At 43.5% G+C, this 23,251-nt stretch overlaps 1 protein-coding gene across 7 annotated transcripts in view; it reads right to left on the bottom strand.

Moving 5' to 3' along the window:
- Positions 1-9,688: 9,688 nt before the first annotated feature.
- Positions 9,689-23,251, bottom strand: part of ST3GAL1 (ST3 beta-galactoside alpha-2,3-sialyltransferase 1) — a 76,497-nt gene continuing 62,934 nt past the window's right edge. For all 7 annotated transcript variants that reach the window (XM_026057073.1, XM_026057067.1, XM_026057072.1 and 4 more), the window contains 3 exons: positions 17,365-17,410; positions 14,795-14,914; positions 9,689-12,918 (listed from right to left, as the gene is read on the bottom strand). In XM_026057073.1, the coding sequence (XP_025912858.1) occupies positions 12,745-12,918; positions 14,795-14,914; positions 17,365-17,410 (340 nt within the window). In that variant the 3' untranslated portion in view covers positions 9,689-12,744. The remainder of the gene's footprint in view (positions 12,919-14,794; positions 14,915-17,364; positions 17,411-23,251) is intronic.

The raw sequence follows: 23,251 nt of genomic DNA, 5'->3' as shown, positions 1-23,251 counted from the left end.
TATGTTGTAAAACCAGGTGTTTTTTCTTTCTCTCTAACTTTTAAAATTCTTCCCCCACTGCAAAAATTTTGGAAGGGGGAAAAACAAAAAGTTTGGGAAAATATGTAAAAAAAAATCCAGACCCAAAGGTGTATGTGGAGATGCTATCTATATCTACCTATATATGTATGTATGTATGTATATCAACTAGACATAAGATAATTTCAAAACTTATCATAAACGATACTTCTTTGACTATTCCTGGTAACATAGTAGACATGCTAACCATTTACCTAGGTTGTAAATTCTTGGGGATGGGAATCATTTTTTGTTCAAAGTTTGTATATCTCCCGGTACCGTGGACACTCCATTACTGAACCTCCTAGAAACTCCTGCTATAACAATGAGGAAGAAAACAGTCTTTTTCTCTGTTATCTTAGCGACAACCTGTCRCCCTTATGCGTGTTTTATGTGTGGTAAGATTTATTAGGATGCTGTTAAGAAGCAGCAGAAATTTTGACTGGTAGAGAGCTTTGGCTGGGTCTTTTTATTCCTGGYTACTGAACAGATCAAATACCTCCGATCAAGGCCCAGGTTCCCCCATGCCAAACATCACACATACATCAGATAAAATTCAGGCCCAAAGAGTTGAACAGGGAAAGGATGGCAGGGTATGGCATTTCCATAAATGCCACATGGCATTTTCATAAATCCATAAAATATGGTCCAGAAAGTCAAATCCATGGAGAAAGAGATGCTGGGTAATGCCAACAATGGCAATTTATTTTGTGCTGGAATGTAATGGATAGTTCAGCTGACTCGTGTAAATACAGTTTACAAAGCTGATGAATTTGTTTTGTTTAGGGGTTTGGTTTTGGTATGTTGTATGACTGCAGAGGAGAGGACAGTCTGAAGGGGTTGTAACCAAAGGAGACAAGTAGCTGAAAGACTAAGAGCTAAAGCTGTTTTGTATCAGCCTTGAGGAAACCCTTGCTGTTGTAAGCACATTAACATTTCTGCTCTTCCTGCAAAATACTGTCTGTCCTGAAACAGCTGGATTCTGGAGACTTTTTGCTGATGGGTTTAAKGAAATCTTTCTGTCTTCTGTTCAAAGCTCCACAGTTCCAGCTGGCTTAATGGAGCTGTTCCACTCCCAGAGAGACATCCTGCCCACACATAATCCCAGTGCTGCAAACAGACACAAGAATACTGATTTACAGAAAAATGCTGCAAATCTGAAGTTCACCAGAGATTCCTAGAAACATTGGCTGAAAGGATCCTCTGGACGTTCTCTAGTCCAGGTAAGAATCCCCAGTGAGAGATCATATTGGCCATGGCTTTGTTTAGCCAAGTCTTGATGTCCTCCAAGGATGGAGATCCCATCACTTCTCTGGCTGACCTGTTCCCTTGCTGCAATACCCTTCTAGTGAAAAAAGAAGTCTTTTCCTAATGTGCAGTCTGAACCTCCCAAGCTGCAATATATGATCTTTTTTCCTTCTAATGACATTTGTAATTACTAAAAAGAGTTTGGCTTGGTTATCTTTACCTCTCTTCCTATAGTCGTAGGCTGCAATTAGGTTGACCCTTAACCTCCTCTTTACCACAAGAAACAAATGCAGCTCCTCATGTTGTGTCCACTATGTAAAGACAATGACAGCCTGAAGGTGGGGAAAAAGTTTGAAACATAGGAGCAAAATAACCGAGATCATCAGAATTCCGACCTGGCCTCAAGTTGGCACAGGACTGTCCTGGGTTAGAGCAGGGACTTCAAATCCATCACAGATCCAAAGGAGCTTGGATGTGAAAGGTTTAGTTTTGAAGCACTAATAGGCTTGATGGTCAGCTGGGGTACAACCTCAGCACTCACCTCCCTTATTTATTGGTGCATCCATGCTGATGAGCACTGCCCTTGATGTATAATCCCCTAAAGTGAGCCAGTGTCTTGGGAGCTGTGTGTAGGAGCAAAGACAACAAATCCAGGTGCTGAGTAGCACTGGTCCTTCTCAGAGCTACTGAGGGATGTTGTGCCTTGTCCATCACAGTCTTCTTGTGGCTCATGTATCTGACTCATGTCCAATTCAAACAGCATTTTCCTTGACACATTGCCCACTCCTATTGCGGAGAACAGGGCACAGGGTCTACAAGTACGCTAGGGACTAGCTGTGACTTAGCACTGTCCTGAGATGGTCCGTACTGCTTAAGTTTTAGTGTACTCCCCCGCACAGCTTTAGCCCATGGCATCTCATACTCTCCCAGAGAACATCCAGGCTCAGCCTGGGGCASAGCACAAGCCAAGAACTGTTCCTGAAAGGCAGTATGGATCAAGCCACCCCAATATTTTTAGGACACAGAGAGTTCAGCTGTACAGACATACTCGATCGTGTGCCTGCACCCTTGGTCACAAAGAAAGGGACTTGACATTTTATATAATAGCATAGCRTTGCCAAAAACTTGCCTACTCTGTTAAACGACAGCTCCCAGCTAACTGCACTCTCAAGCACTCCCTTCACACCACCTCCAGGAATACAACATATACATTCAGCTTTGTGCCATACAAATCCCACTCTAATGGGCTGCTGCAGCATCCTCACATTATTTCATATACCTTTATTTAAAATATAATGATAATTCTTGTTTAGATCACAGGAACAGCACTTGGGATTTAGAGGAGAAGCAGGGTTAAGTTCTCTGCAGTGTAGATATGGTCAGTCTGCCAGAGGGAACTAGTCCTGAGTGATGCGGGTAATACAACCCCCAGGAGATGATGTATCAGCAGTGTTGAKGTACCCATGGGAGATAATGGTGGGTGAGTTGTTTCATCCTGAGACTGGTGTCCAGAATTGGTGAGGTGAGCATCACCACTCTTTCCCTTACAGCAAAAGAAGCTGTGGGCAAACAGCTTAGCCTTACTCATGCACATGTAGGTGAGCAGAGTCACCCTAATGTGTTCTAGCTGCCCCTAAAAAACACAGGTAAATTTTTAGTGACCTAGGCAGGATTGTTCTCAATGGGGTGTACACTCACAAGGGAAAAATCTCATCACAGGGACTCAGCACACCCTTCCTCTACTTGCTTTGGGATTTACTACTTGTGGACTGCTTGCTATGACTAAGGCAGAGCTACAGTGACACTGAAAAACAAATGAAAGCCATGTGAAGCAGTAGTGGCTAGAGCATCCACAAACCAGGCTAGTGAATTTTGCACTGGCCTGTAGTCCTGCATCATCTGCGGTCAGTTGTGAGGATCTGGCCAGTGAAGTGGGAGTTGTTGGAGTAGGTGGAGGACCACACTGGCCACACACATCTCAGAGATGGGCAAAGAATAAGAATAACAAATAAAAAAGATGATGATGAAATGATGAGGGGGCTATGAAAATATTCAACAGAAGAGGTGAAATGGAACAATTATTCACTGTATCAATATCACAATATTCAAAACTTGGATTGCCTAATGAAATGATCAGATAGTAAATTTAAAACTGAAGTTAGCAGCTGTTCAAGTGGCACATATTTAAACCATGAGACTCATTGCCACAGGATACAATGAATACCAAAGGCACAAATAATTAAAAAAGAAAATGCCCAGACCAATAAATGACGAATAGGTTCAAAAGGGTCTTCTGAATAYGATGATTTAACTACAACCTCTGGCTCAGGAAAGCCCTAAACCCCTGATTCCCCAAATCTGGGAGGCTCTACCAAGGGAAAGATCAGTCTGGTCATATTCTTTTACTCCTTTCCAAACAACAATGATGGGCCACTCTTAAGAGACTTGGTTGGATGAACCTTCATTCTGGTCCAAAATGGCCATTCCGATGTTCCTTGCCGTTTAAGCAGTGCTGTGCTGATGTCTACTGGCAGAGTTCTGAACTGAAATCTAATTTCACATTGATATCTTCCTGTTTTGTGGAATCAGATTTGATTCACTCCCAGTTTTTAYTGAAAAATATGGACATTTTCTGCAGGAAGTGTCCTGTCATACCATGTCATGTTCTTGCAATGATACAAGAAAAAAAAAAAAAAAAAAAAAGTGAATATCATGCTCTTCTGGCCTGGCAATTACATCCAGGGGAATTTTTAAACCCATATAAGTGTCCAACCTCTCTTATCCTCCCAGAGATTGAAAATCACATGAAGGRCCTCTAACCTTTCAAAACTATCCTGAGTGTCTGTCGTACCACACTTCCTTCCGCACGTGGGCATTTGAGAGGCTGAAGATCCCATATAGCTTCAGGATCTGTGGAACATGTTTCTCAGCCTCTGGTCCAGAGATGAGGCAAGGGCAGGCCAGCCTGCATCAGGCTCTGGGTCATACAATTTTTTTTCCTGGATGAAGGAAACCTGTTGTAGGGGCATCTTGTGCTTGCAGAGCTATTAGTCTGGGGCTCCCATGGGTATTTGAGTCAGAGGTGTCAATAAATCACGGTATGTCTCCCTGCAGCTAAACCTGGCAGTGGTGGGAGCATAGTTTGGAGAGATTTTTTCCCCTATGTTTGCCACTTGCAGAACAGCAATGAACTGGAAGAAAATAGATTGACTTTGACACTGCAATTAACAAAGTGCTGTGTCTTTTGCTAGATTGCCAGCAGAATGACCGCATGTCTATCCATATACAGGGACAGAGGCTTCAGTTGCTTAAGCAAAAAACGTAGTTGATAAGTCTGCTTAAAGTCTGAGCAACCCAGGCRGGCACTCCTCCAGCTCCACTTCATCAGCTTCCTGGTTTACAAGGGCTCTATGTCTTTTGTATGTAATGAGACACTCTAGGCAAACACACATGGAATAATCTGATTGACTTCAGGGTGCAGATGCAGCACTTGTACACAGTTTAAAAGTGAAGGTTGCTGAGCTCAGTCCTGCACTTGCCATCCAGTCAACCAACTTCCACTAACAGCAAGAGAAACTGAATGTGCTAGACCCTTTTAGAAGACTATGGGTAGTGTTGATCACCTGAGTCTAGTCATCCACATAAACTACTCCTTGAGGCCAAATACTGCCCTGTGCAGTACCATGATGGCAGTGGCACCCTCTCTGTTCCTGTCCCAAGCAGCCAAAATAGGAGAGTATAGTACAAACCAACATTATTGCTTGGGTATGTGAAGAACCACACTATCACACGTCATTTAGGACATCATCTCACAAATGAGGGAAAAAGCACAAGGGATATTAACTCGCCCTACAAGTCTTGCCTACCTAGAGGCAAGCACCTGTGGAAAAAAAAAAATCAAAAAAAAATCAAAGCATTTGTAAAAATAAAGCTGCCAAAAGGGTGAACTGATATTTAATCGATCCTCCTCCTCCTGTGGTGAGAGTCTTATCCATCAGCAGTAGAGTACCTGGGCTGTTTTAGATGCAGTCCTGCTCACTACCCTCTCTGGCTGTTCTTGCACTTCCCAATGACAGCACAGACTGTGGAATAATTGGCCTGTGACTTTTTTCCTTGCTAGGGTAGTTTTCTTCTGGATCAGTTCACAAAGCTGTAATCCCAAGCTAAAACCCAAGGAAAACTGGCTGTTTTTGTTGAACTGCAGCCATGCTTGCCCTGGGGAAAGGCCCGGCAATGCCGCGGAAGGCACATTTTCCCATATGGGACAAGTGTGCTGAAAATGGTTGGACCGTTTTGCACCATGCTCAGGTCTCTTGGGACTTGGCAGATGTGGTTCCTCCCGCGAGGAGAGTGGCAGGCAGCTTGGGGTTCATGCGAAGGGGTGCACAGGATGCCGGAGCAGATGAGGGGGGATGCTAGTGTGCCCCAGCCAGTGCCGTTCCCTAATAAGGTTTCATGCTCCCCTGCAGCAGAGAGATGATGTGACGTTGTATAGTCACCCAGCAGAGCTGTTGCAGAGCCCAAGGCAGGAGCCAGGACTCCTGGGTCCCCAGTTGACATCTGGCCAAGTGGGCCATGCGGCTCCCCCCTCACCGAGGCTCTCGAGCACAACTAAGGCATGGTCATACACTCTGCTCCCAATTAGCAGCCAAATAGGGCTCCTGCTTTCATTGAATCCAGTTAATTAATTTGCAGCATTGATTGTTTTCTGCAACATACTTGTCTCTCATTTAACATCTGGGTGCTACAGCTGAGAGCAAACAAATCCAAAACTATACAAGTTAATTATACTGGTAGCATAACATGCAATTCTTACTATAAACAGCTGAGTAGCCTTTACGGTCTGCAAAGGATCCTACCCAACCCTTTGATCTGCCATAACTAAAGCTTTTTACACCTCTAGATAAAAATATTTGAGCATTACCACATATCCCAGAGTCCAGAATATTTGTCCCTGGCCAGGGAATTAAATTTCAAAGAAAGAATAATTGTCTTTTATTGTAATTAAGACCATTGCTACAAGATCAATACAAAAGACAGCACATGCGTAGCTGGGAATGTCATTGCCTCTCAAAGCAGGAGAGAAAAACAGTAGGGATAACTGAGCACTGATGCAAAAAACCCTCAGGGTGTGAAGCCTTAAGGGACTTCAGCTCCCTTCTCATGCTTCCCCATCCCTTCCATGATCAGCGGGCTCCCACCTGCAACTCTCAGCTAGGCTTCATCCAGGTACCGAAGTAGATAGACCTGGCAAAAAGATCCTGAGCGTTATGTCTGTGAAGATGCAGCAGTACTGGTAGGAGGCAAGCGGCTCTGAGAAGTCCCCTGTGATGGGACATGCGCTGGTGCAGGAGGGTTATGAGCTCCAAAAGCGATCGGATAACTCATGGGAACAGGAAAATAGCACGCTCTAGTGGGGAAATTATTAAAAGTTATTAGAAAACAAATCACTCTGCTGCATTGTCCAAGTGCTCCCTGTTAAGGCGGCTGCACCTTTGTGTCTCTGTCCAGTTTTTCTCCCCCCCTTCCCCATCTCCAGCCATTTATTGCATCCTTTGCTTCTTATGCAAGGAGAAAAAAAAAAAAAAAAAAAAACAGATCAAAAGCAGCTTTCCGTGCCATATATATGCCCAATATTTCCAGCTCCCTGGTCACTCTGAGATTTTCCCAGTACAGACTCCATCCTGACTCTTATTTAGAATCATTCAGGAAAAATACATTTTCCCTGTGTTTCTTACATACCTTCAATAAGGGCTTAAAGTGAGAAATCTTGCCAAATTCTGCCCCCTTCCCCACTCTTCCACCCTCGACCAGCCTAGGGGGACAGCACCTTCAGTCTGGGGCGATTTGTCTTCCAGTGACCCAGCACTGGGTCCTCCCATGCAGGTGGGCTGCACGTGCTTGGCACACCACAAGTGTGTGCCTGGTGCCCCACACGTATGTCCGCGACGGTGTGCAGGGGCTGGTTGCACGGGTGCAGGGAGGATAAACGCATCGGTGAACGCAATGGCAAGGAGCCCGTAAGCTTGGTAATTGGAGGGGTCCTTCCCTCCTTCTCCCTTCCCACTGTCACCCAGTGGAAAACTCCATCAATGGAGAACTCATTACTGGCTAAATCAAGACACTAATCAGATATTAGTCGTAGCCATTAATGAAACAGATAATGAGGCACTTAGATCCCCAGCTCTGACTGAAACCAGTTAATCACACTTCACTGCTCAGAGACCCATTAATTCTGTATACATGCAAATATTTCCCATTCCTTTGCTTATTACAAGAAATAAAAAAAATAACATTGCTCCAGCTTCATTTACTTATGTCTGTTGGATCTCCCCACTTAGCTGTAAAATCACAGACCCATGGGCCAGACTCGCAAGGGGTGACAACTAGCAAATCTTCCTTGGCCCAGGAGGAGCCGTCGTTGAGGTAGCTACCACTGGAGGGACGGCACATACCTTTGGGGAAGGAGGTGGTATGCCGACACAAGGAAGGAAGCAAACACAGCCGCAGCAAGGTAGTGATTACTCATTGCCGCGGCTGTTGGAAATGGAGGTTTAAAAAAATCATTCCAGCTCCTACAGTAACAGGAGTTAAACTTCCACTGGAACTTTCACTACGAATACAGAAGAAGCTTCTGCAAGAGCATGTAAACTGCCCCTGCCTGCACTGCTTCTGAAGAAACTCCTTTTTTAATATTGTTTTGTTTTGTTTTGTTTGGATCATGTCATTCCTGCTAATGGTAAGTGGTAATCTTACCTGACCCCAATGGGTTAACCGCGGGATGAGAAATTGGGAAGAACAAGTAATTGAGTTAGCTTGGTGCAGTTGCACTCCAAAGACTAGATTTTCTCACAGGTGGCATTAGTATTACCTGCTCTTAGACTTAGGAAAAGGTCAAAGCACCCTTTGAATCCATACACATCTTTAAGTCTCTAGCTTATTTTAATCTTGTGTTCTAGGGTATACATGCTCAGCCCTAAGGCCTGCTCTCCTGCCATGCTGATATGAAAAGCATCCAGGACTTGCGTTCTGAGGAGCATCTCTGAACGATGCTTTGTTCACATGTTGCCCAAACACTGGCCTAATTCAGTCCCGGCCCACCTACTTTGATTGACAAAATAAATGGCTAAAACACTTCATTTTGTTTCCAAAGGTTTTCTAGAAGTTCTACAGACTTTATTTTTATTTAGCCAATCTCGACCTTTACTTGCGTTTATTTCCTTGTCTATCTATTCAAATCAAAGCCTCAAATGACAGAGCCTGTCAGCTTGTAAAACTTCTCTCCGTGGACATCTCTCCAAAGTCCTGACCATGAACCTTTGGTCATCAGTCATTCTCATCACCATGCCTGTGAATCCACTGCTGCCAGCTGGAGGCTTGCCACCTCACCAGCTTTTCAGCATGCTTGCTGAAGCCCTCTGCATGCCTTCTGGTATCTGGTGGTGTGGCTTTTGGCCTGCTGTTTATCACTGGAGTCTCTAATAACATGGAAAAAGTAACAATTCTGGGGACTGTCCTGTCTTAGTAGGAGTATTAGTGTCACCAGTCTGGCCAAATTCCCATATGGATATGTTGATGTTCTGCTGACCAAAGGCTACCTTGGAAACTCAGGAGCAAAGCAACGTTACACTGTCTACAGAAGAAAAAATAAACTGAAAAGGTAGAAATTTACCTCTGCCTAGGAGTACCTAACCTTGGGCAACTTTCCACTGAGTGAAACATATTTTATTTCATATTGCCTGAAGATAGCAAAATGTAATGAGTTCTGCTTCCTACAAGTCTGTATGAAAGTGAAAAACAAGATTTTTTAAAGGTGGCAAGGGACTCCCTTGCCTTTTCATTTGTTGAGCTTAATTGCTATCCTGAATGTGAGCCATCAAAGGCACACATGCCATGAACTGAAGTCATACTGTTCCCCTGTGGGTACTCTGTGTCTTCAGTTGATGGTATAAGCAAAGTCCTTTGTCCAACTCCTGTGGTCGGTCCATCTGTCTGGATGTTGCTGTTGTTGCTGCTGTATGTCTTATTGGTCCCAGTAGTCTTTTGATTGTAATTTTATGTAAATTACTTTGCTGACAAAATCATTTCAGACCTGGAAGTGCACTTCTTGTGAGTGGACATGAAGCCAAGTACAAAGCAGTTTTCAAGAGCAAGCTGCCAGTGTTATTTTGCTTTGCTGGGGCTGAAACTTAAACTTTACTCTGGGAGGGGGGAATGATTTGTAAATGTAATTGTGGTGTTTTCCTTGATGGGGGAGAAGTGTGTCAGAAGAGGGGAGGAGGGATAAAGCTTCATTACACTGTTATGTGACAAAGGAGGTGCTAGAGCTACTGAAAATACTATGAGAAGAAGATGAAGCATAGACATAAAGAAACACCTTTGATCTGATTACAATAAAAAATTTATTTTGATTCATATCATACTGAAAACTTAAATAAATAAAATGTCAAAGAATGATTGAGTGAGACTCCTCACAATCAGAGCAAAGAAATGATTATCATAATCGACCATGTATTCAAAGAAAAATAGGAAGAAAATCTAGTCATGGGAGAAAAAGAAAAAAGTGCTCAAGAGARTTGGCTTTGGTTAAAAACACAACACACTCAAGGAGTGCTTTAGAGACTTTGCAGTGGTGGCAAATACAGTTCAAGAGTCTGAAGCCTTGGCAGGTTGTTAAGTGTTTTCCTTTGTTTTCCTTTTAAACAAAATAAAACCAGAGTTCCTAGCAGGAAAGCAGAAAGTCTCCAACTCTGGCAGTGGAAATGAATTGTTCCTCCAGCATCGTCTGTTGGTATCTCTTCATTCTGAAGGCTTTTGAGTGAGCAGAGAAATTGTGGAGACACTGTAATAAAAGATCCAACGTAACAACAGTGAGTCACCTAAAAGACTCTAGTAAAAGTTCCTCTGGAATAGAAATGTGATGGCATAAACTATTCCTCATCCTACATATAGTCAGGTCCACTTTCTGCTCTCCTTGTATTCAGAAAAATGGCATCAGTGGTACACAGTTACTGCTTGCTGTCAGCAAGAAAATTAAATGGGAATTGCAGCTTGTCCCATGATGAAGATGCTAGACCTGGCCAGTATAGTATGAGCCAAGATATTGCATATGTACCGTCAGACGTAGAATATTCAGAGAAAAATTGGAAATTTAATTTGGACAGCCAAAGGATACTTTCAAAATAACACAACCAGAATTTAGCTGATCTTTGATCATTTTCCTTGATTCTAAATGGCCATCTGTGATCAAAAATCAATAGGACCTGGGTACCAAGCCACCACGCATGCTCTTCCAAGTCTTTCCGAAAATGAAGGAAACAGCAATGAAATGTTTCTGAAGTACTGACATCCCTCCATTAGAAAAGAAATTAAAATATTTGAAGTGCTCATGATGCAAAAAGTATCTCCAAAATCCAGCTGGAGTCTTCCATGGAGTCTTTTTTCTCTTAATAGAGCTGCTTTGCTTGAAACCTATTCATTATTTTCTCACCAGAAACATAATGATTTACAACAATTTCAACAGTGGGAATGTTTAAAACAAACAAACAAGTATGATTCGGGTAGAAAATTGTCATTCTTTGACAAAGGGTCTTTAGTAGATACTAAGTTTGCTGAATTTTCTCCTCCTGCAACATGCAAGTGAATAGGTCTGTTACCCACCATGCTAGGAAAGGGTTTCTTGACATAAGGATCATGAACGGGTCTCAGCATGAAGGCTGGAGAATCCTGCCCTTTCCCTATCGCTAAACTGAAGAGTTACGTGGGTGCAGCACAAGAGCTCAGTTCCTTGTACAGAAGTTTGGCATCCTTGGTTCTTCATATGCTCTAAGTCCTGTAGAAATACCCACGTGGGTAAAGCAACTGTTGGCGAATGGCGCTGAGGCTGGGAATAGGTAGACTCTCACTGGAAATGGGTCAATAATCCATGAATCCTATTATCATAATATTAGGAAACAGTTCACCATTGTCCATCGCCTGAACTTTGTTCTTGGAGCCATAATTCACATATCCTTGAGGATCGAATGTATTGATTCCAGCAAAAATCTGTGGATATAAAATCTCCATTGTCACTTCCCTCCTCTCACTGCCTACAGGTACTGACATTAATATACTCATTCCTCCAGAGATGTGCATAATTTGGAAATCTGGCTCACACTGTAGAATCAGCATGCGTAGAGAGTGTCCTTGTAGATGCCGCTGCAGTGATAAGCATTTCTATTATATTACTATCTCATATCGCCACCCATGATATTTCTTCTTTCATTTCAAATAGAGACCTTGTAAAGAGATACCACTTTCTAAATTTGTAAAAAAATAAGAGGAAAAATTTCCTTGGAACTTTTGGGTATTTTCCCATAAAAAAGGTAAAAGCTACCTTTAAAAATCAGCCTTGTTTGCATTTGTTCAAGTACAATATAGCAACTGTTATTATTAGTTTTGACTACAAAATATACCACATGGAGGCTAAACTTTGGTTAATTTTTCCCCCTTTTATAAAAAAGTTTAATTTAGGGTTTGTCATCTTTAAAAAAAAAAAAATACATCTGTTGCACAATTATAAAAGGCACATGTAAACGACTGAAAGAAAAAAGTCCACTTCCCAACCTTAAACTGGATTGATTAAATAAAAATTAGCATTCCAGAGTATTTTCCACCAAAAAAAAAAAGAATTAAAAAWATATATATAACCAAAGAAGACAAACAAACAAGTAGCTAAAAAGGCCATTTTTTTGCTGGAGTTTTCAGTATTGTTTTCTTCTCTCATTATGGCTGTATAGGAAGCAATATTAAATAATATGTGAGCAGAGATGATTCGATTCATATTTTTAGATGCTATCAACGCAGACTGAGGCGTTGGCAGAAAGAGTTACTACTCCAGGCTACGTCATCACATTCTTGCTTAATACAGCATAAACCCAGAAGTAATAGAGGAAACTGAAGAGATGGTTCAAAAAGAAGATCAACAGCAGAAGTGAATTCATTTCTTTGAGGTAATCCTTACTATGATGTTCACAGCTACCCTGGTGGGTGTCAGATCCCAGAAGTTGTTTTTACTTTTCTTCAAGGATTTCCTGCCTTATCCAAGGAAAGAATAGACACACAAATAGCAGTTCCTGTGTCCAGGTTTCCCTTAATTGCAACAGGCAGATTTTTCATCAGTAATTCAGGAATTAAGCTGTACAGCCTAAGCAGTGATTCCACATATCATTTATCCCCAGAACTGATTGGTAGGTCCCAGCTATCTGTAGAAGGAAATCAAGTGCAGCCGGGAACCCGGTCTTCGGCCGAGCTCCATGCAGTGATCATTGCAGCAGTGAGACACACCAAATCCACCGCAGATTCAGACACTTAAACCTGGCTAGCTTCCAGATCATCTTCACTAAATTCTGTTCTGCTGCATGCTGGAAATTGCAGCCCCACTTCTCCCCGTGGCAAGGGTCATCTGCCCTTGAAAAAATTTATTTTTTCAATGGAGGCAAGAGTCAAAGTTATATTGAACTCAAAATCCCCATCATGGACACCTGTTTGCCGGAAAGCCCCCGCTGAAGGGTTGTTTTCCCAGTAGTGATGCCAGTGTCCCCTGCTGTCTGCTCCAAAACCATACACATTCACCTAGGAAGTGAGAGAGAATTACTGTTATGGCTTGGAAAGCCTTGGTCTCAGTCTGAAGCATTGAAGAAACTCTCAGTTTATCTACAGCCAGCAGGACCTCGGTGGTGGGCCAAACTGTTCCACTGCACTCGGTGATGCAACCACAGAATAATGAGCTCAGGCCTGCCCAAGGGACATTACACCCTAAGCCATCCTGAGACCATCACCATACCTGAATCCATGCAGAAGAGGAAATTTCTATCTGTGACCTGCTCTTTACCATTATGGGGAACACATGGTCCTGTCCCCTAAGCATGATGTCTGATCTCAGGAAATCAGGGGCTTAGGATGACAATCTCCTCTTCAGTGGATTATGACCACAAAGAGTGAAAATACATTTGTTCTTGCTCCTAATTTTCAAAATGCCAATCCATGTGGAGCCACAGTCAGGTGCTTAAATACATGACATTTACAGTTGCTTCCATGAGATCCAGAGGCAGAGGGGTACTATGTTCTTTCTGCGGGTATACACCTACAGCCTTTCCTCTCCCTGCTCTCCATTCATCGAAGGCTAGGCCTGTCTCTTTGGGTGATAAAAGCCGAAACTGGGAGTGGTGATATGGCTGGGTTTGAATGGGTCACAGTGCACAGAACAGGCGCCCCAATCCATCCACACCTGGGCCCACCTAAATACAAGCTGGCTTTAAATTATTTTTGGTAAAGTCAAATTCTTTCTCACTGCCTGCTCACCAGAAACCAGGCTCCACCCAAGCTGCCCTTCCTGTCTGCCTTGACTGTTACAGTTTCTGCCAGCATAATTTTGAGTTTTACTACTGGCATGGTGCCACCACCTCTCCAAGCAACCTAGGTCAAGATGACAAAAGTTCTCCTTTGTCAGCAGAGCTGTGTCTAGGCCAGGGATTTTGCCAGCATAATGATTTTATCCCCTGTGCTGACAGGCCTGTGCTTGCAGGATTTTGTAGAGATGACCTGGCCTTATGCTAACTAGCTAAGACTGATCACCTAGGAGCACCTCACATCCCTGAACCCGGGAATTTCTTCAGGTAACTCCTGGAGTGGAAAGATTTACCATAACTTGCTGTATAACCCCCCAAACTTGGGAACTGAAAGAAACTTGAAAATGGACCATATACATTTCCAAATCTGGCTTGTGTGAGAGTTGTTAATCAATGTTCTTCGGGTGGGATTAAGTTTAAGGGTTAGTTACCCAGATGGAAGTTATCCAGATGGATTGAGTGCTCTCCAGAGAATGATATTGCTCCCCTAAAGTGTTACCGACAGGTTGGTTTGCTGAATCAGTCCCTCAGCTCCACTGACTATATTGATATGAGCTCAGTTCAACTGCCCAGATATAAATGTCATTTGAGATGCCGTGGGGTATTGAAGACATCTACCCAAAGTGGGCAGATGTCACACAGGACCAAGAGACCCACACCCTCCTGGCCAGGCAGCTGGGGGCAGATGGCAAGCTCAGGGCAACACCAATGGCTCTATGTGCTTAAATGGTCAGACAAAATATAACTTGGGCCTCCACTGACTAGATGGATGCATAGACACCTAACGAGGACATAGACACCATTAACTAGACATCTGTATTTAGATGTCTTAATGCCAAATGTAATCCTACCCTTTACATTTAATTGTATTTCTCTGAAATACATCTGAAGTGCTACTGACGTTAAAAACTGAATCACTGATAGCTGAGCACATCTGCATGTTACTGAGGACTCTGCATTCTGGCTTAAGAAGCAAATGGCAGAGAAGATGGAGATGGGCAAATAAAGAATGAGTGAGTGATCTGGGCACAATCCTGGCATCCCAGCAAGAAACACATCCTCCTGTGCTATCTATATATCCAAACCCAGCCAGCCTTTACCTCATCGCATACATGGAGTGCAAATACCAGCGACAGAAGGCCTGTGGAGGGGTATCTCCCATGATGCTGGAGCCAGTTTTCATAGACGTACTTGATAAAAGCTGGGTTATAAATCAGGATCTAGGAAAAATTAGAGAGATGGGCTCATTAGTAAAATACCTTGCGAGGGGGGGGAGGGACAACAAACAACAGTAGCATTTAATCCCTAAAGGACACCAGCGTAAGAGAGTGAGGAGACAGGGATGGTAGTTATTCCCTGAGAGCAGGTTCAAGGGAAATATAAAATCACATAGTTAAATGCATTCAAAAACATTTCCCATGTGCAGTTACACATGACTGTTCCTTCTTAGGACTTGATACTCCTTCTGCTTGCATTGGCGCAAATCCTGAGTGACTCCTATTGAAATCAACGGGTATGAGGTGGCACAAGTGTGAAGAAAAATAGGCATTCATTTTCTCCTGCCACTGTGAAAAGCAGCAGCCAGAACTGTGGCTGCAGCATCCTGCTCCAACAACGGTGGGCTATGGGGAGTCTGAGACCTGAGAAAGGAAGTGTAAAATGCCAAGCTAGATTTGGGTGGCAATGTAGGAACAATGTGCCAGCCATATCTTGGTCTCTCTGTAGGTACAGGTCTAGGAGAATCTGTGGTTCGGGTATAAACTATCAGGAAGTCTATCAGGTTGTGTGAGCTGCACTTCTCTTTCCCAAGCATGCTCTTTTTCTAGGCCTTATTTTCTGCAAGACATACATCATGCTTGATTATCTCCTGGGGAAATTACGGGGCCATCTAATGGGGACGGAGCACTTAAGATTAGAGTGGAGTGAACAGTGAATCCAATAACCGGTGGGAGACCTGAGTTTCAAACCCCTTCCCTGGATCAGGCAAAGAGAGGCTTTGCCATCGGCTCTGCCCTCCCATGCTGCGTTTGTAATTAGAGTGACAGCGTAGCAGTGCTGTCTGGTTAGCTGCAGGGCTTTCTTTTCTACAAAGTCAGAGGTTAATTGCTGATATTGTATCTGTGTGTAATCGCTTCTCATGGGGCGTTTTGCATTGCACAGCGTGGGAGGAAGTACAAGTGTACTGTCTCCCTTGTTGGGAAGTTGCTCCGTACTGCCGGCCATACCCTAGGCTGGTGCTAACCGCTAAACGGTGACACGAGTTTAACAACATGCTGGAGGGCATCTCACAGGGGTCTCACACAGGTTAATGTGTCCCTCACAACAGGTAGGGACCAGCCAAGTGATTATTTTACACCCCATAGAAGTCCATAGCTGAAGTGTGGGGATATAAATTGATACTAGTTGAAAGGTCTCATCTGAAGCTCTCGGCAAAGCCTGACCTCTTGAATGATGGACACATGCCTTAATCAGTAAATGCAGCTTTCAGGCATATATTTACAAATGGGTTCTGTTTTTAGCAGTGAGGCAGCTACCTGCCATTTGTTGAATGCACCACATCATACATTTCTTCTGTAGGCATCTACTGGGTGAAGCAGATGGGTCAGGAAAAACACAGGGAGCCTGTGCCAGGGTAACAGTGCTTTAGAGAAGGTGTGCACAGCAATGGAGCAGTGATGGTCCTTTCACATGCTGGAAAGGCAGCTTGGTGCAAAACTCTGTCCCTTTCTACAGGGTGTCCGTGATCCTAATGCTCTGTGACTGTAAGAGCCCTGGAGACATTGGGATCTTGAGTTCTTCCACACATTCACGCTGTGAGATACAACGGGCCAGAGGCGTTTCTTTAGCCCTGGGGCAAGTGGCATGGCACAGATTGTGTCCACATAGTCAAATTCTGTTCCTATCCAAAATGGGGGATATTCCCAGGCCTGTGCTATCTCCCAAACTGTGCTTGGGCATTGCCTGGGAGAGCATCAATGCTCTTGGGACAAAATCGTGCCAGGACCTGCGCTAACTATTAAATATGGCATGGACTTGGCTTGAGTCCAAGCTCCAGGCTTGTTTAATTCAGTGCAGGCAGTTAGTACATTTGTGGGCTATGGGTCTTCTCCAAGAGCCATTGAAACCATCACAAGCTCTCCACTGACTTGAAAACACACATTTTTTTATTTGTTTGGAGCTCACTTAGCCCCTTACTGTAAAGAAGCAACCTAGGAGCAAGAAACATGCTCGGAGTTCAGACAGTCCAATTATTTTTAAAATATCTCCAAAAACTTTCCACAGCTCAAAATATCATCACATCCCAATGACTGCAACAAGTGGAAATAGAGCAACTGCTGCGGAGGGCAACTGCTGCTAGCCAACGGAGTGTCTTTCCTCTCCCTTAGCAGTACCAGAGGGAGCAGTGCAACCTTTAACACCGGCCATTGCACAATAGCATAGTCACAGCAGCAGTTTYTTTCCAACCTCAGCTATTTAGTGGCCAAATTATGGCCTGAATGGCACACCAGGAAATAAACTTTTAGTTTAGCTAAGACTTGTAAAGAATGTGTATTTTTGTTTGCCTTTTTTATGAATGTGAAAGACTCCCCTGGATTCCTGCAATCTCCCAAAGAGGCAAAAGATCTACAGCTGGATCAGCAGAGCAAATTAACAGACCTGCATTGCTCACCTTTTCTTTTTTGACTTTGATTTTCCTTGGAACTGGAACATACGTGCTGTTAAAAGAAAAACAAACAAACAAAAAAAAATGTGGATTAGTAAAAGTCCAACATTTTAATATTTTCAAGTATTTCCAAGAATATTTTTCATGTTGAGTGATATTTCCAAATGATTTGAAAGCACTACATTAGATAATTTGCTGTAAAATGAGGCTCCAATTAAATAATGAAGTGATAAAATGAACTGAGCTTTCATTGAGGCAAAGTTTATAGAGAGATATTACATTTTTTAAAAAAAAATAAAGATAATTATTGACAGTAGGACACTATGACTTTGGTTGGTAATATACTATACAGTCAATATTACACAGAGCCCAAGACTCTAATTCTCAGACCATCACAGTTGCAGCAAGGCTACTATTTGCACTTGAAGACAGGAATGGCTTTCAGTTTAATTCCATGGCAGAAAAACCTTTTCCCACCAGAGGGAGACTTTTCCCCTTTCAATACTTGTGGCTGATACACGAGTTTCAGAGTAGGTGGTAGCAGAGTTCATGATTTCTATGGTTATGTGCAACTCGTGCATTCCCAGTCCATGGCTCCGCACCAGCAAGCCGTCTCCTCGCTCCAGTCGCTGTGGGAAGCAGAAGGTTGCCAGCAGTTCCTACCAAGTCATACCTTATGACTGGGTCAAAATCACGAGTCACATCTTGAAGACAAAAAGGCTGTTCTTCGCCACGTCCCATGCACAATGCACACTGGCATTGCATGGCTGATCATGTGTGGTGTGTGAAAACCACCTTGAGTTCGCTTGAAGTGCGAAAATACTGGTGACCTGGCCTTGCTGCTGGAACACATCCCCAGACATACCCTGCATGCTTTCTAGACGGGTCCTTACTCCACAAGGGCAATCACCAGAGCGTTCCATTAGTTCAGTCTAAATGTTTATGCTCAATTTTTGGTAATAAGAAGGATTCTATCATTAAGATTTAATACACTCCCCAAACAGTGGTGACCCAGCACTGTCCTTGTTTCCTTCCTCTGGGCATCCCTGAAAACTGCAATCCCTGCTCCGGGCTGGGAGAGGTGGGAGAGGTGATGGGGGTATCCAGCCCCCGGGATGTGACACGGAACATGCACTAGGGTAGGCAGCGCTAATGGGAAAGGGGGACAAAAAGGGACCACCTACAGACCTCTCTGTTTGCCCTCAGCAAATCTGTCCTTGTACCTGCTTCCCATGCGTGACCTTGGGTAGCAAAGCTGGCAGAAGCAGGCTTGGTGATCCCATATCCTTCTTGTGGTTATGAAGACAAAAGTGTTTGTTTTTTTGCTGGCAGAATCCCCTCATTACCTTAAAAATAAACAGCTGGTCTTTTCTAAAAAGGCAATGTGGAGGAAACAAGGCATATTTTACTGATGACTAGCCAGGTACAGTACAAAACCAGTGAGAATTATGTGCAATGTTCAAGACAGCATTTGCAGATAGCTTTAATCCAACAAAGAGAGTACTGTGGCTTTGGTCAGATGATATGTCAGTCATTTTAATCTTGGGGTATTTATTTATTTATTTTTTTCAGAAGCAATACCCAAATCCTGCTGTTGCTTAGCTGTAGAACTTCATACAACTGCGTAAGAAGTATTGGCATGCTGCTTAAGACCAAATGGAGAGCTATAACATTACAATCACATAAAACCCAGGATGAATAGCAGCCAGGGAGTTAACGAGTCGGTAAGTACCACATTGGAGTGGCACACAAAGCAAAGCCTGCAATGAAGGTGGCTGCAGGTGGAATTCATATAATCTGGAAAAAGTCTCAGATGAGTCACTTGATAGGGCTCTAGCGAAGTCTGCCAACCTCACCCGCTGCTTTGCAGAGGACATCTACTGTACCCTTAAACAAGGACAAAGATGTGGAGCACTTTAAGCAAGACAGAAGCTGATCTTTGGAAGAACAAGTGGAGATACATGGGGCTTTTTTTGCTACAGTGCTTCCTAGCAGACTTGCAGAATCTCCCTGCCAAGGCAACTAGACTCAATATACAACTGATGAGGGCCTGGAGGTTTTTGCTCCCAGACTTTCCTCAGGTCTTTCCTGGGACAATGCTCAGTTTTAGAGAGCCACACTGAAATGGGAGGTCCCATCAACTAAATGGGAGATGCCTCTGATGGGTTTTAATTTTATTTGATCCCTTCTCCCCTTTACAAATGTATACAGCAATTCCCTTATATATTGTATCTGTCATTGTGTTTGTTTAATGCATGCTCATTGGTTTAATCTATTACTCTAAAATTATGTTAAATGTATTGTTATGATTTGTGTGCCTATGATTTTCTGGTTTTATTACTCCAACATGTGACAGCCTATTAATTACGCAATTTCCCTGCTTTGAGTTCAGCAAAAATCTTAAAATACTGGTATTTATTCCAGTTAAATACTTATACAATAATTTATAACAGCTACTTACCAAGTCCATGTGATACCACCTAATTATAAATACATATYCTGTATCTTAGTAAGCAAAAATGTTTTCCCTGCATGTGCGGATCTCTCTTCTTGTGATTGCCTTGTAGGCAACTAGTTCGGTCTTCTAGTCAGGCTAAGAGTTTGCTCAACTTTCCTGCTGCAACCTGCTTGCTCCAACTTCTGAAGCTAACTACTCCCAAAACGTAGTGAACAGCTTTGCACTTTGGGCACAGAAGAGTGACAGCGACCGAAACGTGGAAGGGTGACATCGGTGGCAGGAGGCCGTCTGCAGGCTCCTCTTCCTACTGTGGGTAGGAAGCCATGCAGCGGGTGCTGCGGCTGCGAGTTGCCTCCAAAGGGCTGTTAGGGCTGGAATGGGCTTGGGGCACTTCTGTGACTTGGAAGGGGGACCAGTGAGCCTTGAAGGGCTGCAGGGCACTGGGGGTGATGTAGGAGCTTGCATGCAAGAATTTTGCACCCCTGAAAGTGTGACCCTTGTGAGCCAGGCTGCAACTCTTTAACATGCAGCCCGAGGTGATTCCTGCTGCTGTTTTAYATGGTTTATTGGCCTGCTAATGTTTGCCGGTCTGATGGTGTTTTCAAAGCATTGTAATACAAGGAAACAGTGTTCTATGAACTAATAAACAACAGCAAATAATTGACTCCTTGCTCAACGTTCCTTGTTAACGAAGCTGATTAAGGAATCCCATTATGCTCTCTGGCAATCAGAATAAACCTGCAGATGGAGGGACAACCTCTGCACATGGGGTAGAAACTCAAAGTAGCTCAAGAGACCCAACTCACTGATTTGACAAAGATGTAACAAGGGGCTTGATTCAAAGCCCGTTTAAGGCAGCCGGAAGCCTTCCATGGATTCTGTTAGGCTTTAGAGCCAGGCTTAAGGGCAGAGCTTCTTAACCATTTTTATCAATAGAGCCTGCTAAAGAAAAATCRTAAGCCTTGCAAAAAAAGTCAGTGATATATTTTTAGCTGATTTTCTAAGTGGACTGATTTTTCTGAGTTTTAAACGTTGCCTGAAGATGGATTTCTTAAGACAACTGGATATACCAAGCGCTGGTGCCAAAAAAATAAAAACACTAAAAAGAAACTAAAACACATTTGTTGCAAGTTAAGAGAATCTTAATATGCTAAGACTTGAAAAGGATCTAGAGTGCTTTTGCAAAGAGAAGAAGAAGGAATAAAAATCCATTATTTGTCCCACTGAAAAAGTTTTTTTCTTAAAAATGTGAAGCAGCTCTAATCACCAGTCTATAGGGTCATATTTTTGCAAGCTTTTAATCTTCTGAGACCCTGAGATATAGGAAAAAAAAGTTGAAATGTTTTGAAATACTTTTCTCTGAAATAAAACAGTCGTCTGACATGCTGTTGCTCTTTATGTGTAGCAGGAAGTAGGGCACTACTGAGCAGTCCCACGAGGTCATGGCTTTACAAACAGCAGATAACCTCATAAAGAGTACAAATGTCAAAAATTTCRTTCTCTGGATTAGGAAAAGCCAGCTTAGAGGAAGGGAGAGAATCTGCTAGAGGGTGTCCAGAAGAAACATGCATTTTGTTCATATTTCTAATTCTAGTGCTGCCATAAATGTATTAGCAGGACAGCGTTTCATCCCAAAAGCACTCATAAAGAAGAAATAGAGAATAAATATCAGTGTGGCACATTACTGCCAGGTAAAATGTGATAAATTGAGGCTAAGGTACACAAGAGACACATGAAGCAAGGATATCTCCTCCACATGTCTTTCAATCGCCATGAGCCATGCTACCACAAGACAGCTTGCAGCAGCTTAATATTGATCCAGCAAGCAGCTCGCCCGTCTGCCAGTGGGGAGGACAGCACAAGTTCATGGCTTTCACCTGGATGAGCTGAGGCAAGCGCAGAAACCAGGTAATGAATGGGAAAAGGAAGAGGAAAACGCCAATGGAGGACACACAGTGCAACCTTCCATTTGTCATTTGACTGTGCCCTCATCTTCCCTCACTTTTTTCCTCCTGGTTTCTTTATTTAGGGAAAAAGAAAACTCATTCTCCCAGAGATTCTTGGCAAACACTTTGATGAGACACATAGAAATGCTGTTTATGCCTTTTCCGCCACACAGGCAGGCACGGTCCCTCTGCCCTCCTTCTTCAGGGGCAAACCACACTGACCCAGTACACTCCCTCCCACGTCACCACCATCCTCCCTTGCAATGTTCCAGAAGGAGGAAACACTGCTTTTCCCAGGAAGAATGGAGGCAGAGTTGCTCCTTCTGCATCTAGCACTCTGGAAAGGACCCAAATCATGGAGGTGACAGCTTACAAGTTCTTCATCTTCCATCCCTCCCCCTCTCTGCTGTGACTTAACCCAAAGTCTCCCTTGGCCACTCATTCCTCAAGCTGGCAATTAGCCACAGATCTAATCCAGCAACATCTCCGAAGCACTGTTCCCCCTGTACGTTTAAGCTCTGATACGGGTTGTTGCCAGACTGCCTGAATGAGAGACAATTTCCAACCAGGAAATTAAAATCACACAAGACAGATAACTCCAATGCTGGCTTCACTCTCTGAAGCAGGCAGAAGAGAAGGGATGAGAGGCTAAGCCTGATGGGAGAAAGAGAGAGAAAAGCTTTGAAGGGGCTCTCCAGCCCAAGAGTGATTCTCAGGGTAATGCCTCTCTTTTAATAGCACTGCATCCTGCAAGAAAAATAATACCTCATCACAGAGCAAGTTCTCTGATAGATAGATCTGGCTCTAGCCAGAGAAACACTGCAAGTGTGAAGCCCTCAGAGGCTTTCTGAGGAGACAAGTGAGAGATCAGCATCCTTGTTTTACCACCAGGAAAGAYGGACCAAGCTCCTGACTAACTCGCCCAAGTGAGGTCAAGCAGGGTCAAAGTGCTGTGGTCCCTTTTCTGCCTCTGCTTTCACTGCCTTGTGTGAGCAACCCCTGCATCCCTCTCTGCCTCCATGTCATCTTCTGAAAATAGGATAATAGATGTTGGAGAACTACTCAGACACTGCTCGGAGTGTCACAAGGGGGATAATCTGTGTGTCTAAGACTGCCCCTGAATAAATAACCCGCCAAACTACTGACTCCGCAAATGGATTTCTGCTGGGTACAGGCACACTGACTTCACCTGCTTTATTTCCAAAGGTGCCTGAGAAAAGAAAGGATGATGAGAAGCCCAAAATGAGCCAGTCTACCCCAAAGCCCAGGAAGCAGGTTGTTAAGCTGCCCATCTCCAGCAGCAAAAGCATCCCTTTTCATTTTTTTGAGATTGTTGTATGGGTCCAAAGAAGAGCTGGATCTGGATCCCCACCTCAAAAACTGCACCTTAACATCAAATTGTTCCTAGAAAGCAAATTTTCAGGACAAAATTCTGCTCTGAGAGGGTCTGTAAAACTCTCCTTGCCCTTATCAGAAGCAGGGGTTAGCC

Source organism: Apteryx rowi, unplaced genomic scaffold, assembly GCF_003343035.1.
Source record: "Apteryx rowi isolate R43461 unplaced genomic scaffold, aptRow1 scaffold_136, whole genome shotgun sequence".
Classification (NCBI taxonomy): domain Eukaryota; kingdom Metazoa; phylum Chordata; class Aves; order Apterygiformes; family Apterygidae; genus Apteryx; species Apteryx rowi.
This window is presented reverse-complemented; position numbering and strand designations above follow the sequence as displayed.